General features: G+C 40.3%; 1 protein-coding gene across 2 annotated transcripts in view; it reads left to right on the top strand.

Moving 5' to 3' along the window:
* Positions 1-17,622, top strand: part of LOC133574886 (astrotactin-2) — a 752,799-nt gene that overhangs the window by 163,046 nt on the left and 572,131 nt on the right. For both annotated transcript variants that reach the window (XM_061927222.1, XM_061927221.1), the window contains exon 2: positions 13,132-13,319. In XM_061927222.1, the coding sequence (XP_061783206.1) occupies positions 13,132-13,319 (188 nt within the window). The remainder of the gene's footprint in view (positions 1-13,131; positions 13,320-17,622) is intronic.

Genomic DNA, 17,622 nt, shown 5'->3' with positions numbered 1-17,622 from the left:
TCGACTACGGTGTCGGCGCGAACGTGCACAATTTTTCAGGATTTATGCAGATCCCATAACAGATCAACAGGGACCAGAAGATAGCAGAAGTTGCTTTTGCATAACATTGCGAAACAAAACACTAGATAATATGTCTTACCTTACACACACACACCATAATAATACTCGTATGTTGAAGCACAGTACAATCCATCAAGTGGTGCGGCTTAATAGCTTTTCATAGATTTTTGAGTGCCGTGTGTAACGTTCTATATGTTCAATGGAACATAGAAAATGTTGGTGTTGTTTACTTGAGTCATATTGCCATCATAGTGCAGTCTACACATATCTCTTATGTTTGACTGCCATCTACTGGTCACACTTATCATTAAATCATATACCAAATAAAATTGCTTTGAGGTCGGTAAGCAAAACCAGAATTATTCTGTACATTAGGCGCACCGGGTTATAAGGCGCACTGTGAGTTTTGAGAAAATACAGTAGTTGTTTTTTTTGTGTGTGATCCATAGAGGTAATTCCCAATTCCAGTACACACACACTTGCACACACATGCACATGAATAATGGGCTGGCTAATGAATTACAAGCAGGCCTGTAGGCCACACACACTTCTTCTCCCAGTGATGTCTGGCTCGGCTCCAAATGACAAGACTAAAAAAAAAAACAAGACAAAAAAAAAAAAAACCACAAGGACACACAAGTCATTTTGTCTTAAAATAGCACTATCAGTGCTATCTACATAACGATTGCACGGATATAGACATAGCCAAACACTAGACGCTTGGTGTGCGCCAAACTTAAGCTTTTTTACATCAGAAAAAGTGTTCTTACTATGAATCAAAGCGGCGAATCTGAGTTATTTAAAGCCAGCAGAGCGATGCTCCGCAGCGAATTTGACAAGAGCGTTATAAGCTCTGTTGAAGAAGGCAAGGGGACAACTCAATCTGTGTCGGCGTGGCGTAAAAAGCTTCGTTTAATTGGAGGGGAAGGTGAAGGATCAGTCATCGTGTCCTCGGTCCGCTGGAAAAAAAAGAACTAGCCGGCGGTTACGGCTTTTTAAGATCTTCACAAGCCACTAATTTTATCATACGTGCTAGTCAGCACAAAAAAGAAGCCCAGGTCTCGCAAAGGTTTATTATTACATCAGGAGAAAGTGTGCCTTCAGAGTATTTGAGGGGAATAAAAGGTAATTTAATGCTGAAATAACTACACAGGAAAATGTTGCTTTTGTTGTTTTACCACATTTTTTTTGACTGGAAGGAAAAAACAATCAAACAAAACAAAACAAAAACAAAAAAAGTCATTTTTGCAAGGATGAAGGTCAAGCGTAAATTGCAGTACGTGCTCGTGTGCATCACGGCTTTCCCTGCTGTTATGTCTCGCATGCAATAGCAGCACTCGAGTGCATTCAATAGCAATGAAAGAACAAAATTGTTTTTTCTTAGCCCAATCGATTATTTTTCAAGCACTATTTTGACTGTGATTGGCGAGGCTCTAAATTGTAAATTAAATTGCACCAAACAAATAAATGAATAATTCATCTCAGTGTTCTGAGCACTTGTTTTAATGTTTTAAAGTTTGGTTGTTTATTTGTTTTTATATATTTGTGTTGAAATAATGTGACAGCAGAATTGCTGCATGTTTCAAGTCCCTTTTTTTTTTCTGACTATAAGGCGCACTTAAAATCCGGTGTGAATAATTTTGGTTGTGCTTACCGACCTCAAAGCTATTTCATTTGGTACCTGGCGAAATGATAAGTGTGACCAGTAGATGGCAGTCACACATAAGAGATACGTGTAGACTGCCATATGATGGCAGTCACACATAAGAGATACGTGGAGACTGCAATATGACTCAAGTGAACAACACAACAATTGTATATGTTCCATTGAAAATATAGAACTTTACACACGGTGCTCAAAAATCTACCAAAATGTTTTAGTACAACTTTGGTAAGCTATAAAGCCGCACCGCTTGATGGATTGTACTGTGCTTCAACATACAAGTATTATTATGGTGTGTGAATAAGGTAAGACATTTTATCTGGCGTTATGTTTTGCAATATTATGAAAAAACAACTTTTCCTACCTTCTGGTACCTGCTGATCTGTATTTGGGATCTGCATAAGTCCTGAAAATTTGCGCGGGTCCGCCTTTGTAGACACCGTAGTTCTTCTTTTTCTCTATCTTCTTGTTATGGGACATTCATCCTCCGCTGTTGCCATTTCTAATATAAAGTAGTGTAAAGTTCTTACTTGTATCTGCCATGAAAGCGCTAAAACATACCGGTGTAGTGAGTTAAATTATTCACCCGAGGAACTTTAGTTATTAGAGAGTTCCGGTCGGACGGTTTTTCACGGGACACATTTCCGGCGGATGAGGAGATGCTGCTCTGTTATTGATTTAAGTAAAGTCTGAATGTCAGTAAAACAGTTAGCTCCAATTTTTGACACTTCTTACACTCCCGTCCTTGCATGCTACACCGCTACAACAAAGATGACGGGGAGAAGACGCTGCCGAAGGTGAGCCACGTAAATAAGACCGCCCACAAAACGGCACATCCTGAAGCGGCTTGAAGATGATCTGTAAAACATAATCTATGCAACATTTTGACCAAATAACCACCATTACATGTTATGTAGACCACAAGGAAGTGTCTTAAATTAAGTAAAACTAATGAAATAATATGACTCCTTTTAATGCGCCCTATAATCCGGTGCACCTTATGTATGAAAACAAATACAGTACTCTTATTCAATATTATTTCATAATGTAACAAATTTTATATTATTATACATTCCACTTTTTTATGAAAAAATAAAATAAAATAAAATAAAATTTGCCTGATATTAATAACATTATTATTATTGTTGTAAATGTTAATCGTGTATTTGTAATGAGTGAATTTAGGTTGGACTGTAGTTCTAATTTATCATAATAAAGATTAGTTTTGTGTTTCCTAACAATGTAACAAATATTATATTTTAATATTACACCCTTTTTTTTTTGTTAACATAAAAAATACATTTCTGATTATGATTTCAAAGCAATTTATCCATTTAATTGTAAAAATGATAATACATTTTACAGCAGGGGTCGGGAACCTTTTTGGCCTAGAGAGCCATGAAAGCCAAATATTTTCAAATGTATTTCCGTGAGAGCCATATAATATTGTTTTAACACTGAATACAACTAAATGCGTGCATTTTTAAGTAACACCAACATTTTTAGAGTATAATAAGTCTCCTATTCGTTTTAATAACATTGTTATTCTGAAGCTAACCAATACTAAATAAAATACTTCTTACAATTAATACGACTTCTTAAACAGGTGCAGTAGAAAACGGATGGATGCATTGAAATGCATGAGAATATTTTATATTTTGAACGTTATTTTTAACACTGTGATTACCAATGTCAACTAAAATGTATCTGAGAGCCAGATGCAGTCATCAAAAGAGCCACATCTGGCTTGAGAGCCATAGGTTCCCTACCCCTGTTTTACAGTAAAAAAAAAATAGCTGCTCGGTTAATTTTATCATTCAAAAACAATGGTATTGTTTTTCTTTTTACAGCAATACACCGTAAAAACAACAGGCATATATTTTACAGTACAAAAGTGGCTGCTCTGTCGCCAGAATTTTACCGTAAAAAACATTGATATCCTTTTTCCATTTACAGTAATATTCTGAAAAAGAAAAAAAAAAACACCATACATACATTCAGATTTTTATTTTATTTGTTTTAATACAGAGTATGTAAAAAAAAAAAAAATCAATAATTAAATGCATGGGCAATCGTGTAATACTATCATGAGGTGAATTCTTATATATTAATATCAAGTTATTATTCACTGTTACAAGTGGCCCTCTGAGGGCAGCCATAACTTCGATGTGGCCCTCAGTGAAAACCAGTTTGACACAGCTGGTCTATATGATATTAGGATTTAGTCTTTCTAGTATTTTTCTAATTATTTTTCTCTATTATTCTTTGAGATCATCTTGGTCATTGTACGACATGACTGCCTCCCATTGTGCGCCCCCGCCTGCACCTGAAAAAAAAAAAAAAAAAGCGCTTTGTGAAGCCTCCCCAGTTGCCATGGCCTCCGGCCCAGAGTCAGCGGGGTTAATAACAAGCCGCGTTCAGCGCCATTTGTCATTTGCTACCTGCCGCTGATGATAGATGTCAAGGGTGTCTGCTCCCCTGTCACCTGGCCCACATGACTAATACTGGCCCCAAGTCCCGCACCGCCACTGCTTTATCTCAAGCAGTTAGAGAGCATTAGATACCACAGTTTAGCCAGTGATCCCACCTTCGCCATGGCGACCATATGTTTTATTATGTTGCTTCTAGGGCTGCAACAACTAATCGATTAAAGTCGATTATAAAAATAGTTGGCGATTAATTTAGTCATCGATTCGTTGGATCTACGCTATGCGCATGCGCGGAGGCAATTTTTAGTATTTTATTTCTTTTAATATTTTTATTTTTATTTTTTTTTATTTATTTTTATAAACCTTTATTTATAAACTGCAACATGTACAAAAAGCTGAGAAACAACAATAAAAAAAAAAGTATGGTGCCAGTATGCTGTTTTTTTTTCAATAAAATACTGGAAATGATAGAAATGTAGTTTGTCTCTTTTATCCGATTATTAATCGAAGTAATAATCGACATATTAATCGATTATCAAATTAATCGTTAGTTGCAGCCCTAGTTGCTTCGTATGTCACTATTGCAATACAATATTTGATAGTCAGCAAATGTTTTTGTTTTTTTTTCATTTTATTTTTATTGACATCCAGCATCAGACATTCTTATCCAATACATCATATTCACATACATCATATATCTGTTGTCTGCCCTAAATATCAAAATATTTTTTGTTTATATCCCAACCATACCACCCCCCCCCCAAAAAAAAGAAAGAAACAGCAAAAAAACAAAGTAGTATCTACAAATACGTCAATTAAATAAACAAAAAAATAAATAATAATACGTTAATAATAATAATAACAATCCGCAATAAAATAAAAACATATATAAACAGATACATATATATATATATAGTCAGCAAATGTTTAGTTTGTTTCTGAGCTTTTGACCTGCCAAAGCATCAAATGTCAAACAAAACATGTTTTTATACCGACACCTTTGAACAGGACAAGAATATTGAAGGTAAATAGCCTTCAGTTTGCACTCAAATGATCAAGTTTTGTTGTGTCTATTGACCGCAGACCTTAAGGAAATCGCTCACCTCTCAATCCCGCCAATATTATTCAGACTCTCCAAGATTGTGCGGGCTTTTTTGTGATTTTTTTTGCAGCCTATAATGCCTGAATTCGCGGCAAAAGTTGCAATGTTTGGAGGCTTGTGTTTGTATGAATTTGTTATCAAGCAAAGGATTTCAACTAAAGTTGGAAAACACTTACTGTATTGATGTTTTACTCATTTTATACTGCACTTGTTACGTACGGCGGGGGGAGGGGACGACACCACGGCAGGAATCAGTTCAATAGGTTTATTGTACTTGATGAATGTGTGGGATGTGTATGCTACTCTAAGTGATAGGCGCAAAACGATGTGTAGAATTAACCATGTAGATGTTACCAGGGGTTGTCGTATGTGCGTGTTGGGTGAATCCTTCGTCAGACCAAAGGGGCAAGGCGAGTCCGCGGGCAGGCAAGCGGTCGGGGGCTGAAGAGAAGCAACGAGGTCCGTGTACAAGCAGGGGTCGAGGATCGAGGGAGGCAGTCCAGAATCCAGAGGGAAGTCGAGGCACACAGCTTGATCACAGGAAACAGGGGAGGCACTGCGGGGAACACAAAGGACATATGACACGGGAACAGGGAAGGCACATAGAGAGAGCAAGTACGCAGGAGGGAAGCCAGAGACGGGATGCTTACTACGAGGAGTGAATTATGTTCCGGCACTGGATCTTCGGGTACGCTGGTCTTTATGCTGTCTGTCTTCATTAGTCCCAGGTGCGCAGATTACTGATTGCCTGTAGCGGTGCGGCCAGAGCAAGCAGGGGCGTCTCCCGGCGCGCTTCCTGCGGATGTGCCAGCTGAGCTTGCAGCAGCAGCATGAGGGATTGCGCACGCGCCGTGACAGCACTGACTTAAAAGTAGACAGTAAATAGTCTGAGCTCATTGTCAAATTACTATACTGTTTTATTCAATTGTAACTAGGGTGGTCCAAAACATTTCATTATTGGCTTCATTTTAACTGAAAATTGTACGATACATAAACATATGTTTCTTTTTGCACTCAATGAACAATTTTAGAAGATTAAAATACAAGTTAAAATGCATTAACGACATTGGGCTTTTCTTATTGCACTCAAAAAAATAATTTATACTTTTACATATAACACAGAGTCTACCATAATCTAAGCCCAAGGCATGGGTAACTTACACATCTGTGAAGGCACCATTAATGCTGAACGGTACATACAAGTTTTGGAGCAACATATGTTGCCATCCAAGCAACGTTATCATGGATGCCCCTGCTTATTTCAGCAAGACAATGTCAAGCTATGTGTTACAACAGCGTGGCTTTGTAGTAAAAGAGTGCGGGTACTAGACTGGCCTGCCTGTGTGCAATATGAAGCCTAAAATACCACAACAGAGACCCCGGACTGTTGAACAACTTAAGCTGTACATCAAGCAAGAATGGGAAATAATTCCACCTGAAAAGCTTCAAAAATTGGTCTCCTCAGTTCCCAAACGTTTACTGAGTGTTGTTAAAAGGAAAGGCCATGTAACACAGTGGTAAAGATGCCCCTGTGCCAACTTTTTTTTCGATGTGTTGCTGCCATTAAATTCTAAGTTAATGATTATTTGCAAAAAAAATAAATACATACATTTCTCAGTTCGAACATTAAATATCTTGTCTTTGCAGTCTATTCAATTGAATATATGTTAAACAGGATTTGCAAATCATTGTATTCTGTTTTTATTTACAAATTACACAACGTGCCAACTTCACTGGTGCAATGTTGACATCTATGTGAGTTAAGTACCTGGTGAGGCGCCCCCACGTACAGTGGGGCATTCAACATGTCTTCTTTAAATTGTATACATTTTTTATTTTATTTTTTATTTTATTTTTTTTGAGACTAAGAGATAACTTTCACATGCTTACATTTTGGGCCGTGATTTTAGCTTCCTTAGAACAGGTGTTGTTTTTTGACAGCTGGTCATATTTTTGGCCTCCCAAATATCTATACTAAAGCATTTATTTGTCTCACTCTATAAAATTAATTTATAACATCTATTTGTCTTACTCCATAAAATCTATCAGTAAAATCTATTTGCACACAGGAATATTTTACTAATCGTGTTGGGAGGATGTTTCTGCATGGGGGACGCGAGGCTCGTCGGGGTGTTTCTATGTCAGACATGGAGCTCGCAATGCCACTTTGCGCCACTGGCTGGCCAAACCCTTTCGTCGGGCACTGGTAATACTCCCCGAAAATTGGCAAGCGGAGGTGTAGCTTTCACTCTGGCAGGCAAGTTCACATGAAGAAACTTTCTTATAACTTTTCTAATAGTTTAACTTCAATTTAGTCAAGTTTGATGTCTCCTCGGTGCTGTGTCAGAGCAGACCTCACGAAACAATCTAATCTCTACTCTGTTGAGGTGGCAACAGTCGCCAATGCGATCTCTGTTTTTTTTTTTTCACTTTAATGAACAACAATATTCCTTTTATAAGTAACTTTAATAAACATTGGAATAATTTCCTAAGGGCAGCTATATCTACATCCAATGAGTGACAATTAGTCACCAGTCAGTATACAGTACTACCTATCCATGGTCTCAAGGATCCATTCATCCATCCATCCATCCATTTCTTTTGCTTATCCGAAGTCGGGTGGCGAGGGCAGCAGCCCTAAGTAGAGAAGCCCAGATTTCCCTTTACCCAGCTACTTCATCCAGCTCTTCCCGGGGGATCCTGAGGCGTTCTCCGGCCAGCTGGGAGACAAAGTCTCTCCGACGGGTCCTGGCTCTTCCCGTGGCCTCTCACCGGTTAGACATGCCCTAAGCACCTACCCAAGGAGGCGGCATGCTTGAACCACCTCATCAGACTCCTCTCTATGTGGAGGAACAGTGGCTTTACTCTCTGACTGAGCTCCTCACCCTGTCTCTAAGGGAGAGCCTCACCACCCGACGGAGAAAACTCACTTTGGCCGCTTGTGCCCGTGATCTTGTCCTTTCGGTCATAACCCAAAGCTCATGACCATAGGTGAGGAGAGGAACGTAGATCGACCGATAAATTGAGAGCTTTGCCGTCCGACTCACCTCCGTCTTCACCACGCGGACCGATCCAGATGCCGCGCCAATCCGCCTGTCGATTTTCTACTTCAAAACATAAACAGTACAGTATATGTACTTCCCTTACTTGCGAACAAGACCCCGAGGTACTTGAACTCCTCCACCTGGGGCAGGATCTCGTCCCCAACCTCGAGTTGGCGCTCCACCCTTTTCCAGGCAAGGGGATCCGGACTCAAGGATTCAAATAATAATCTGTTCAGTCTCTCTTAAAAAACAGAAACAACGGCATATAATTGACTGATCTTCGACTGTGGAAAAAAATCTTACAAATCCGATTTGAGTATAAAATAACCTTTGCCGAAGACAGCCCTAAATTGTAGTTACTTTCCCACATAATTCGTAAGTAGCACAGTTACTTTGTAGCGCCATTATTCCTAATTCTACTCTCCATAGGCACCGATCTACATTTCTGCCAGTGGGTGCTCGGACGGGCGGCAAATCTGACGCTACTTTTCTGAGGCTATGTCTACACTAAGCCGGATAACCCCTTAAACGAATAATTATTTAGCCTAAGCCCCGTTTCAGCCACACTAAACCATCGTTCAAGATTGCCCATCTTGGATATTTTTTTACACGGGTAAGTGCGCCGTGCATTTCTTGAATCTCCGGCTCTGAGCTTTGTATGGACTCATTGATTGTTTACAAACTGAGTTCAGAGAGGAAGTGAAGTCAGAAAGACCGCGCCCCACACAGGAAGTGACGTCAGAAAGAACGCGCCACAGCCAGCTTCATAACAACCGGAGCTAACCACTGAAAAGATGGAGGCAAGTCATCCAGACGTGTTTCTCATTCTTCTACATGTACAGACTCTTGTGGAAATCACACATGAATACCTTAAGAGAAGAAAACACGCGATTGCAGCTATTTCGGATACAACACATCTCAGACGGCAAGAGAACTTTCGAATGTCCGGGTCAGCTGTGGTTCTACTTACCGAAAAACTTTGTCCATTTGTCGAAGGAGAGTCAACGAGAATGCGGGCTCCCCTGCATGTGATAAAAAGGTAGCGTGTGCTTCGTATTACCTGGCCGACGAGTAAAGACTACGGAAAACAGCGAATTAATTTGGACTAACAAAGCAGACTGTATCAGTTATTGTCCGCCATGTATGTCGCGGACTCAACGTCTAGGTCCAGAGTATATAAAGTCACCAAAATGAATGGACAAGGAAGGTGAAGGCAAAATAGTGAGGAGTGTCCTGACCAGATATCGAGATCCCTAGATTGATTGATGTAAAATGTTCTTTATCACATTGTTTATGTGTCTAATAAAGATTGTATTAATTTATGATGGCTCAGGTGTGATTCACTACAATAGGGCCCCACAGCACACTGGATTCCAGTTAATAGAAATACCATAACGCTGGATATTGTTCAGATACTGTAAGTTACATTTCATTTAAGAACTTGCACACAAAGCAACACTGGAGGTGACTATGACGTGCGCATTTTCCGCGCATGCGTACTAGGTCGCGTTGCGTCGGCGGATGAATGGGGGGAGTGGGTCTTAAAGGGGAACATTATCACAATTTCGGAAGGGTTAAAACCATTAAAAATCAGTTCCCAGTGGCTTATTTTATTTTTCGAAGTTTTTTTCAAAATTTTACCCATCATGCAATATCCCTAAAAAAAGCTTCAAAGTGCCTGATTTTAACCATCGTTATATACACCCGTCCATTTTCCTGTGACGTCACACAGTGATGCCAATACAAACAAACATGGCGGATAGAACAGCAAGGTATAGCGACATTAGCTCGGATTCAGACTCGGATTTCAGCGGCTTAAGCGATTCAACAGATTACGCATGTATTGAAACGGATGGTTGTAGTGTGGAGGCAGGTAGCGAAAACGAAATTGAAGAAGAAACTGAAGCTATTGAGCCATATCGGTTTGAACCGTATGCAAGCGAAACCGAGGAAAACGACACGACAGCCAGCGACACGGGAGAAAGCGAGGACGAATTTGGCGGTCGCCTTCTAACCAACGATTGGTATGTGTTTGTTTGGCATTAAAGGAAACTAACAACTATGAACTAGGTTTACAGCATATGAAATACATTTGGCAACAACATGCACTTTGAGAGTGCAGACAGCCCAATTTCCATCAATTAATATATTCTGTAGACATACTCTCATCCGCTCTCTTTTCCTGAAAGCTGATCTGTCCAGTTTTGGAGTTGATGTCAGCAGGCCAGGGAAGCTAGGGTCGATGTGAGCCAAGACATCCAGAGGGTTTAGCTCACTCGTCTGCGGGAACAAACTGCCGCCATTGCTTGCTGTGCTACCGAGGTCCTTTGTCCCTGAATTGCTCACACACTACGGCATATTCAATGGGGGTCTGGCAACAGATTTCTTTGACTTTATCGTTGGAAATGCATCTGCTTTGAGTGTCGCAGGATATCCACACATTCTTGCCATCTCTGTCGTAGCATAGCTTTCGTCGGTAAAGTATGCGGAACAAACGTCCAATTTCTTGCCACTTTTGCATCTTTGGGCCACTGGTGCAACTTGAATCCGTCCCTGTTCGTGTTGTTACACCCACCGACAACACACCGACGAGGCATGATGTCTCCAAGGTACGGAAAACAGTCGAAAAAACGGAAAATAACACAGCTGATTTGACTCGGTGTTTGAGAAAATGGCGGATTGCTTCCCGATGTGACGACACGTTGTGACGTCATCGCTCCGAGAGCGAATATTAGAAAGGCGTTTAATTCGCCAAAATTCACCCATTTAGAGTTCGGAAATCGGTTAAAAAAATATATGGTCTTTTTTCTGCAACATCAAGGTATATATTGACGCTTACATAGGTCTGGTGATAATGTTCCCCTTTAAACGACCATTGTGTGTGTGTGGACAAGGATAAGGTTAGGTGGGATTTACCCTGGATAACCTTAGCCGGCTTAGTGTAGAAGAGGCCTGAGCATGCATGGTTTTTGCTTGGTGGTGAGAAAGAATTTGCCATCAGTACCACGTGGGTGATACTTGCTACAAACCATAGCGAGTCATACATCTAACTACAGGTCTCAAATAGCTCCAAATTATAACACCAATTGTATCAGGTCAACTTAAATGTCTTAATAATGCTTTTTAAGCATTTAATTGTGTCATAAATCTGTCCTAATTTGATGATGTAAAGCAGGGGTGCTCATTACGTTGATCGCGAGCTACCGGTCGATCGTGGAGGGTGTGTCAGTCGATCACCAGCCAGGTATTAAAAAAAATAGTCCTAAATATGAGCGATCATAAATCTTCACTATGACGTCACTTTCGTCACTTGATTGACATTCACGGCACCCGAGGGTCCTTTGAGATGACGCTGGCTGCTGCCAGCTCATTAAAATTACCGACTGGAATGTGAGAAACACTTTATTTCAACAGACTCTGGCGCTGTACCTGTCGTCAAAACTCCAAAGACCGACTGCACAGTTGCACAGTTGCGCTAACAAAATAAGAGTCTCAGTAAGCTGGCGTGCACAGGCTAGCAAGCTGCGGAGTTTGCCGACAATGTATTTCTTGTAAAGTGTATACAAAGGAGTACGGAAGCTGGACAAATAAGATGCCAAAAACCAACCACTTTCATGTGGTATTGGACAGAAAGGAGGACTTTTTTTCTCCTCCATTCGAAAATGCGGACGTTATCAGCACCACTGTCTGATTCCAATCAATGCAACAGTCATCAGAATCAGGTAATACACCAATTTATATTCTTGTCTTCATGAAAGAAAGGAATCTATATGTGTTAAACATGCTTGTATTATCTTTAAACACCTTTAACTTGTTAACAATATTAACTATATGTGTTAAACATGCTTGCATTATCTTTAAACACCTTTAACTATTTAACAATATTAACTATATGTGTTAAACATGCTTGTATTATCATTAAACACATTTAACTTGTTAACAATATTAACTATATGTGTTAAACATGCTTGCACTATCTTTAAACACCTTTAACTTGTTAACAATATTAACTATATGTGTTAAACATGCTTGCATTATCTTTAAACACCTTTAATTTATTAACAATATTAACTATATGTGTTAAACATGCTTGCATTATCATTAAACACCTTTAACTTGTTAACAAAAACATATATTTCATAAATAAGTAAATATAAATTATATATATGAATGAGGTAGATCCCCATGACTTGATCAATTGAAAAGTAGCTCGCCTGCAGAAAAAGTGTGAGCACCCCTGATGTAAAGACTAACAAAGAAATTATTTTTCTATTTGCGAACTTAGTAACTCACAAATCACTACACCTCGTATTGCATTATTGCCTCTCCAAGGCTTTTTAAATGGTTCCAGCTGCTTTTTATGTCCACTTCCCAATAGGCTCGAAGCTAATGCTTTTAAATTGACCGACATTGCCGAGTGATTAATGCAGATAAGAAGATGGCATTGGATGGAGAGGCTGCAACTGCGCCATTCATTGATTTTGATAAGGCTACTGTCGTCCCATTAGTGAGCATTTTCCTCCCTGGTCGGGGAAGAAAGTCAGGAAATTACAAAAGCTATTAACAGCAACGTGACTCCTTCATTCAACTCTTGAAGATGTCTGATTAGTGCCACTTACTCAAACAAATCTCTGGCTAATACCGACAAGTACATGTACAGATTTTGGTTTCAAGGCCGGACCCGAGAGAAAAAACAACACTTGACAATAATTATTACACAGCCAAAGACGGCTTTGTCATAAGTGATTTTCCCCGAGATAGACCTTTGCATTATAAAGCCTGTGTTTACTAAACAGGCCGAACGCCTCCCTGTTTTTGTCCACTCAATTGCAGAGATGTCTGGAACGGAGGAGGGCATTTCTCAGGTGCACTGGAAGCAGCAGTGGTTGGAGAACGGGACGCTCTACTTCCACGTGTCCGTCACCGAATCGGAGCAAGTGGCCCAAACGACGCAAGCCTCGGCGCGGGAACCGGCCCACGGGCTGCACGAACACATGCACCTGCTGCACATCTCCGTTATGGTAAGTCGGAAACTACGATTCACCAACGGGCCAAAAACATCCAGCGAGCATGCATTTGTACAAATATCGTGGAAAAAAACGATAAAAAATTGTTACTGTATATATGCTGGCTGTTAAAGTGGAAGACTACCAGAAGTCAGTTTCCTATAGTCATTGTACAAACCCAGTTTCCATAGGAGTTGGGAATTTGTGTTAGATGTAAATATAAACGGAATACAATGATTTGCAAATCATTTTCAACCCATATTCAGTTGAATATGCTACAAAGACAACATATTTGATGTTCAAACTGATAAACATTTTTTTTCTTTGCAAATAATCATTAACTTTAGAATTTGATGCCAGCAACACGTGACAAAGAAGTTGGGAAAGGTGGCAATAAATACTGATAAAGTTGAAGAATGCTCATCAAACACTTATTTGGAACATCCCACAGGTAAACAGGCAAATTGGGAACAGGTGGGTGCCATGATTGGGTATAAAAGTAGATTCCATGAAATGCTCAGTCATTCACAAACAAGAATGGGGCGAGGGTCACCACTTTGTCAACAAATGCGTGAGCAAATTGTTGAACAGTTTAAGAAAAACCTTTCTCAACCAGCTATTGCAAGGAATTTAGGGATTTCACCATCTACGGTCCGTAGATGGTGACCCTGCGTTGACCCTGGATCTCAGGAAACAGAGTGGACCGACACCAGCAGATGACATGGCACCCCAAACCATCACTGATGGTGGGAACTTTACACTAGACTTCAGGCAACGTGGATCCTGTGCCTCTCCTGTCTTCCTCCAGACTCTGGGACCTCGATTTCCAAAGGAAATGCAAAATTTGCATGGTTGGGTGATGGTTTGGGGTGCCATGTCATCTGCTGGTGTCGGTCCACTCTGTTTCCTGAGATCCAGGGTCAACGCAGCCGTCTACCAGCAAGTCTTAGAGCACTTCATGCTTCCTGCTGCTGACCTGCTCTATGGAGATGGAGATTTCAAGTTCCAACAGGACTTGGCGCCTGCACACAGCGCAAAATCTACCCGTGCCTGGTTTACGGACCATGGTATTTCTGTTCTAAATTGGCCCGCCAACTCCCCTGACCTTAGCCCCATAGAAAATCTGTGGGGTATTGTGAAAAGGAAGATGCAGAATGCCAGACCCAAAAACGCAGAAGAGTTGAAGGCCACTATCAGAGCAACCTGGGCTCTCATAACACCTGAGCAGTGCCAGAAACTCATCACACTTCCCCCGCCCCTGCCCCCACCCCCACCCCCACCCCCACCTCCCGAAATTGGAGGTCTCAAGGTTGGCAAGTATGACTAAAGTGTTACCTTAATTATTAATCTACTTGTTCATTTACTGTTAATATCTGCTTACTTTCACTTTTAACATGTTCTATCTACACTTCTGTTCAAATGTAATAATCACTTATTCTTCTGTTATTTGATAATTTACATTAGTTTTGGATGATACCACAAGTTTGGGTATCAGTCCGATACCAAGTAGTTACAGGATCATACATTGGTCATATTCAAAGTGAGTTTATAAACATTATATACATTTTTAATAAAACAAAAGATGTTGTGATGCCAAAAAATATCGACATAATCATGGTAGTATCGACGAGATACGCTCCTGTATTTAGTATCATTACAGTGGATATTAGGTATAGATCCACCTATGGCGTTTGTTTACATTTTGAGGCCGGTGAGCTACGGTGTGTAGTGAAACATGTTTAGCTATTCCTCGTCCTGCAGGAATGATACTTGTAAAAAACGTACTTTATTTGTCGCCATGGAGACCAGAATTAGTGATTTAGAAGTAGCTAAAACACGCTGATGGCGGATGGACTTTAGCCGCTAGCTAGCTAGCCATGTCTTAAAGCACCTCTTCCTGAGGGCGTTTCAGTGTTATAACTTCACCTTTATTGTTAGTTTTTAAGCCAAAATGCGTCCGTTCTCCCTTTTCTGTCTACACACTTTGTCTGCTTGTAAGTACTCCGTGATTGTGCGCTGCCGAACATGCTCCTCTGCTCAGAAAAAACCAGCAATGACTCAACGTGACTTAGACGTGGGCGTGGGCGTGGGTGGGGGCAGGACCGGTACGTTTCAGAGGCGATAAAGTACCAAAAATTATTCATAAGTATTGCGGTACTATACTAATACCGGTATACCGTACAACCCTAGTCACTCCTATAGTAGGCAACTACTGAGGGAGTTTTTATATCAACTCCTCAATATATCAGGACTTGCATTTTAATATCATGATCGGTCGTAATCCAGTAACTTTATTTACCTCTGCATGCACATTAAAATGTTGCTTGTTCTTCTTAGCTGTGGTGTGTAGGGGTGTTGTTGACAATGAACTCATCAGGGGTATTTATGCTGACTATGCAGTTTGCTCCTTAGGGCTATTACAACATTGGTTCCTTTGCTGCTCTGTAGTTGTTTATACTCAGACCTGGCTGCAGAAACATCTTTATTTATTTATTATATTTAATATTTAATATTGATTCCTGTCGATAGGTTGATTGGCAACACTAAATTGGCCCTAGTAAGTGTGAATGTTGTCTGTCTATCTGTGTTAGCCCTGCGATGAGGTGGCGACTTGTCCAGGGTGTACACCGCCTTCCACCCATGTGCAGCTGGGATAGGTTCCAGCAACCCCCGCAACTCCAAAAGGGACAAGCGGTAGAAAATGGATGGGTGGATGATTCCCGCCACAGATTCTCGCACACTTGTTAAAGCTTTAATGCTGGCCTTTGTCCGTCCACAAACAATTACTACATGTAAGACAAACACTTCATATTTGTGGTTATCAAAAGGATATATGTTTCAAATTATTTAAGCCTTTATCGTTTCTGAAAAAATTAAAGAGTTGGCCATTTCTATGGTATTAATTGCAAAGGACTGTTGTAGATCCAATGTTGATGTGCTTAAACTACATATAATATTACCGTATTTTCCGGACTCTTAGGCACACTTAAAATCATTTTTTTTCCCTCAAAACTCGACAGTGCGCCTTATAACCCGGTGCGCCTAATGTAAGGAATAAGTTTGGTTGAGCTTATCCACCTTGAAGTAGTTTTATTTGGTACATGGTGTAATGATAAGTGTGACCAGTAGATGGCAGTCAAACATAAGAGATAAGTGTAGGCTGCAGCGTTTGATGTGCTTCAACAAACGAGTATTATTATGGTGTGTGTATAAGGTAAGACATATTATCTGGCGTTTTGTTTCGCAATATTATGCAAAAGCAAAATATTTTTACCTTCTAGTACCTGCTGATCTGTATTTTGGATCTGCATAAATTCTTACAAATTGTGCGCGTCCGCCTTTGTAGTCTTTGCCGACAACGTAATCGATAAGCTTCTTCTTTTTCTCTATCTTCTTGTTATGAGACATTCATCCTTACTTATATCCGTCAGTAAACTCGCCATGAAAGCGCTAAAACATACCGGTGTAGTGAGTTTACATTATTCACCCAAGGAACTTTAGTTATTTGAGAATTCCGGTCAGACTTTTTTTCACGGCACACATTTTTGACGTTGTTGTTGCACTAGTGAGCCACGGATGAGGAGATGCTGCACTGTTATTGATTGAAGTAAAGTCTGAATGTCATTAAAACAGTTAGCTCCAAAGGTGAGCCACGTAAATAAGACCGCCCACAAAACAGCGCATCCTGAAAGCAGCTTGAAGATGATCTGTAAAACATAATCTATGCAACATTTTGACCAAAGAACCACCATTACATGTTATGTAGACCAGTGTTTTTCAACCACTGTGCCGCACACTAGTGTGCCGGGATATATTGTCTGGTGTGCCGTGGGAAATTATGCAACTTCACCTAATTGGTCCAAAAAATATTTTTGCAAATCAATAATTATAATAATGTGCCGTTGTCTAGTGCAGTGTTTTTCAACCTTTTTTGGTATGTAAAAGGTATGTAACGCTTAAACCAAAAATGAACAAAAGGCAAGTCCCGCCAGGAAAAGGCACTGAAGCATGGGGATGACTGTGCAAAACAAAAGTAAAACTGAACTGGCTACAAAGTAAACAAAAACAGAATGCTGGACGACAGCAAAAACTTACAGCGTGTGGAGCGGAGACGGCGTCCACAAAGCACATCCGTACATGACATGACAATCAATAGTGTCACCACAAAGAAGGATAGCGTACGCACAACATAAATAGTCTTAATTGCGAAAACAAAGCAGGTGCAGGCAATAGAACTCGAAGGAAGGCGTGACGCTGCTACAGGAGAACACCAACAAAACAGGAAGGGTCACCAAATTAACAGCGCAAGACAGAAACT

Source organism: Nerophis lumbriciformis, linkage group LG32 (assembly GCF_033978685.3).
Source record: "Nerophis lumbriciformis linkage group LG32, RoL_Nlum_v2.1, whole genome shotgun sequence".
NCBI classification, from domain to species: Eukaryota; Metazoa; Chordata; class Actinopteri; order Syngnathiformes; family Syngnathidae; genus Nerophis; species Nerophis lumbriciformis.
This window is presented reverse-complemented; position numbering and strand designations above follow the sequence as displayed.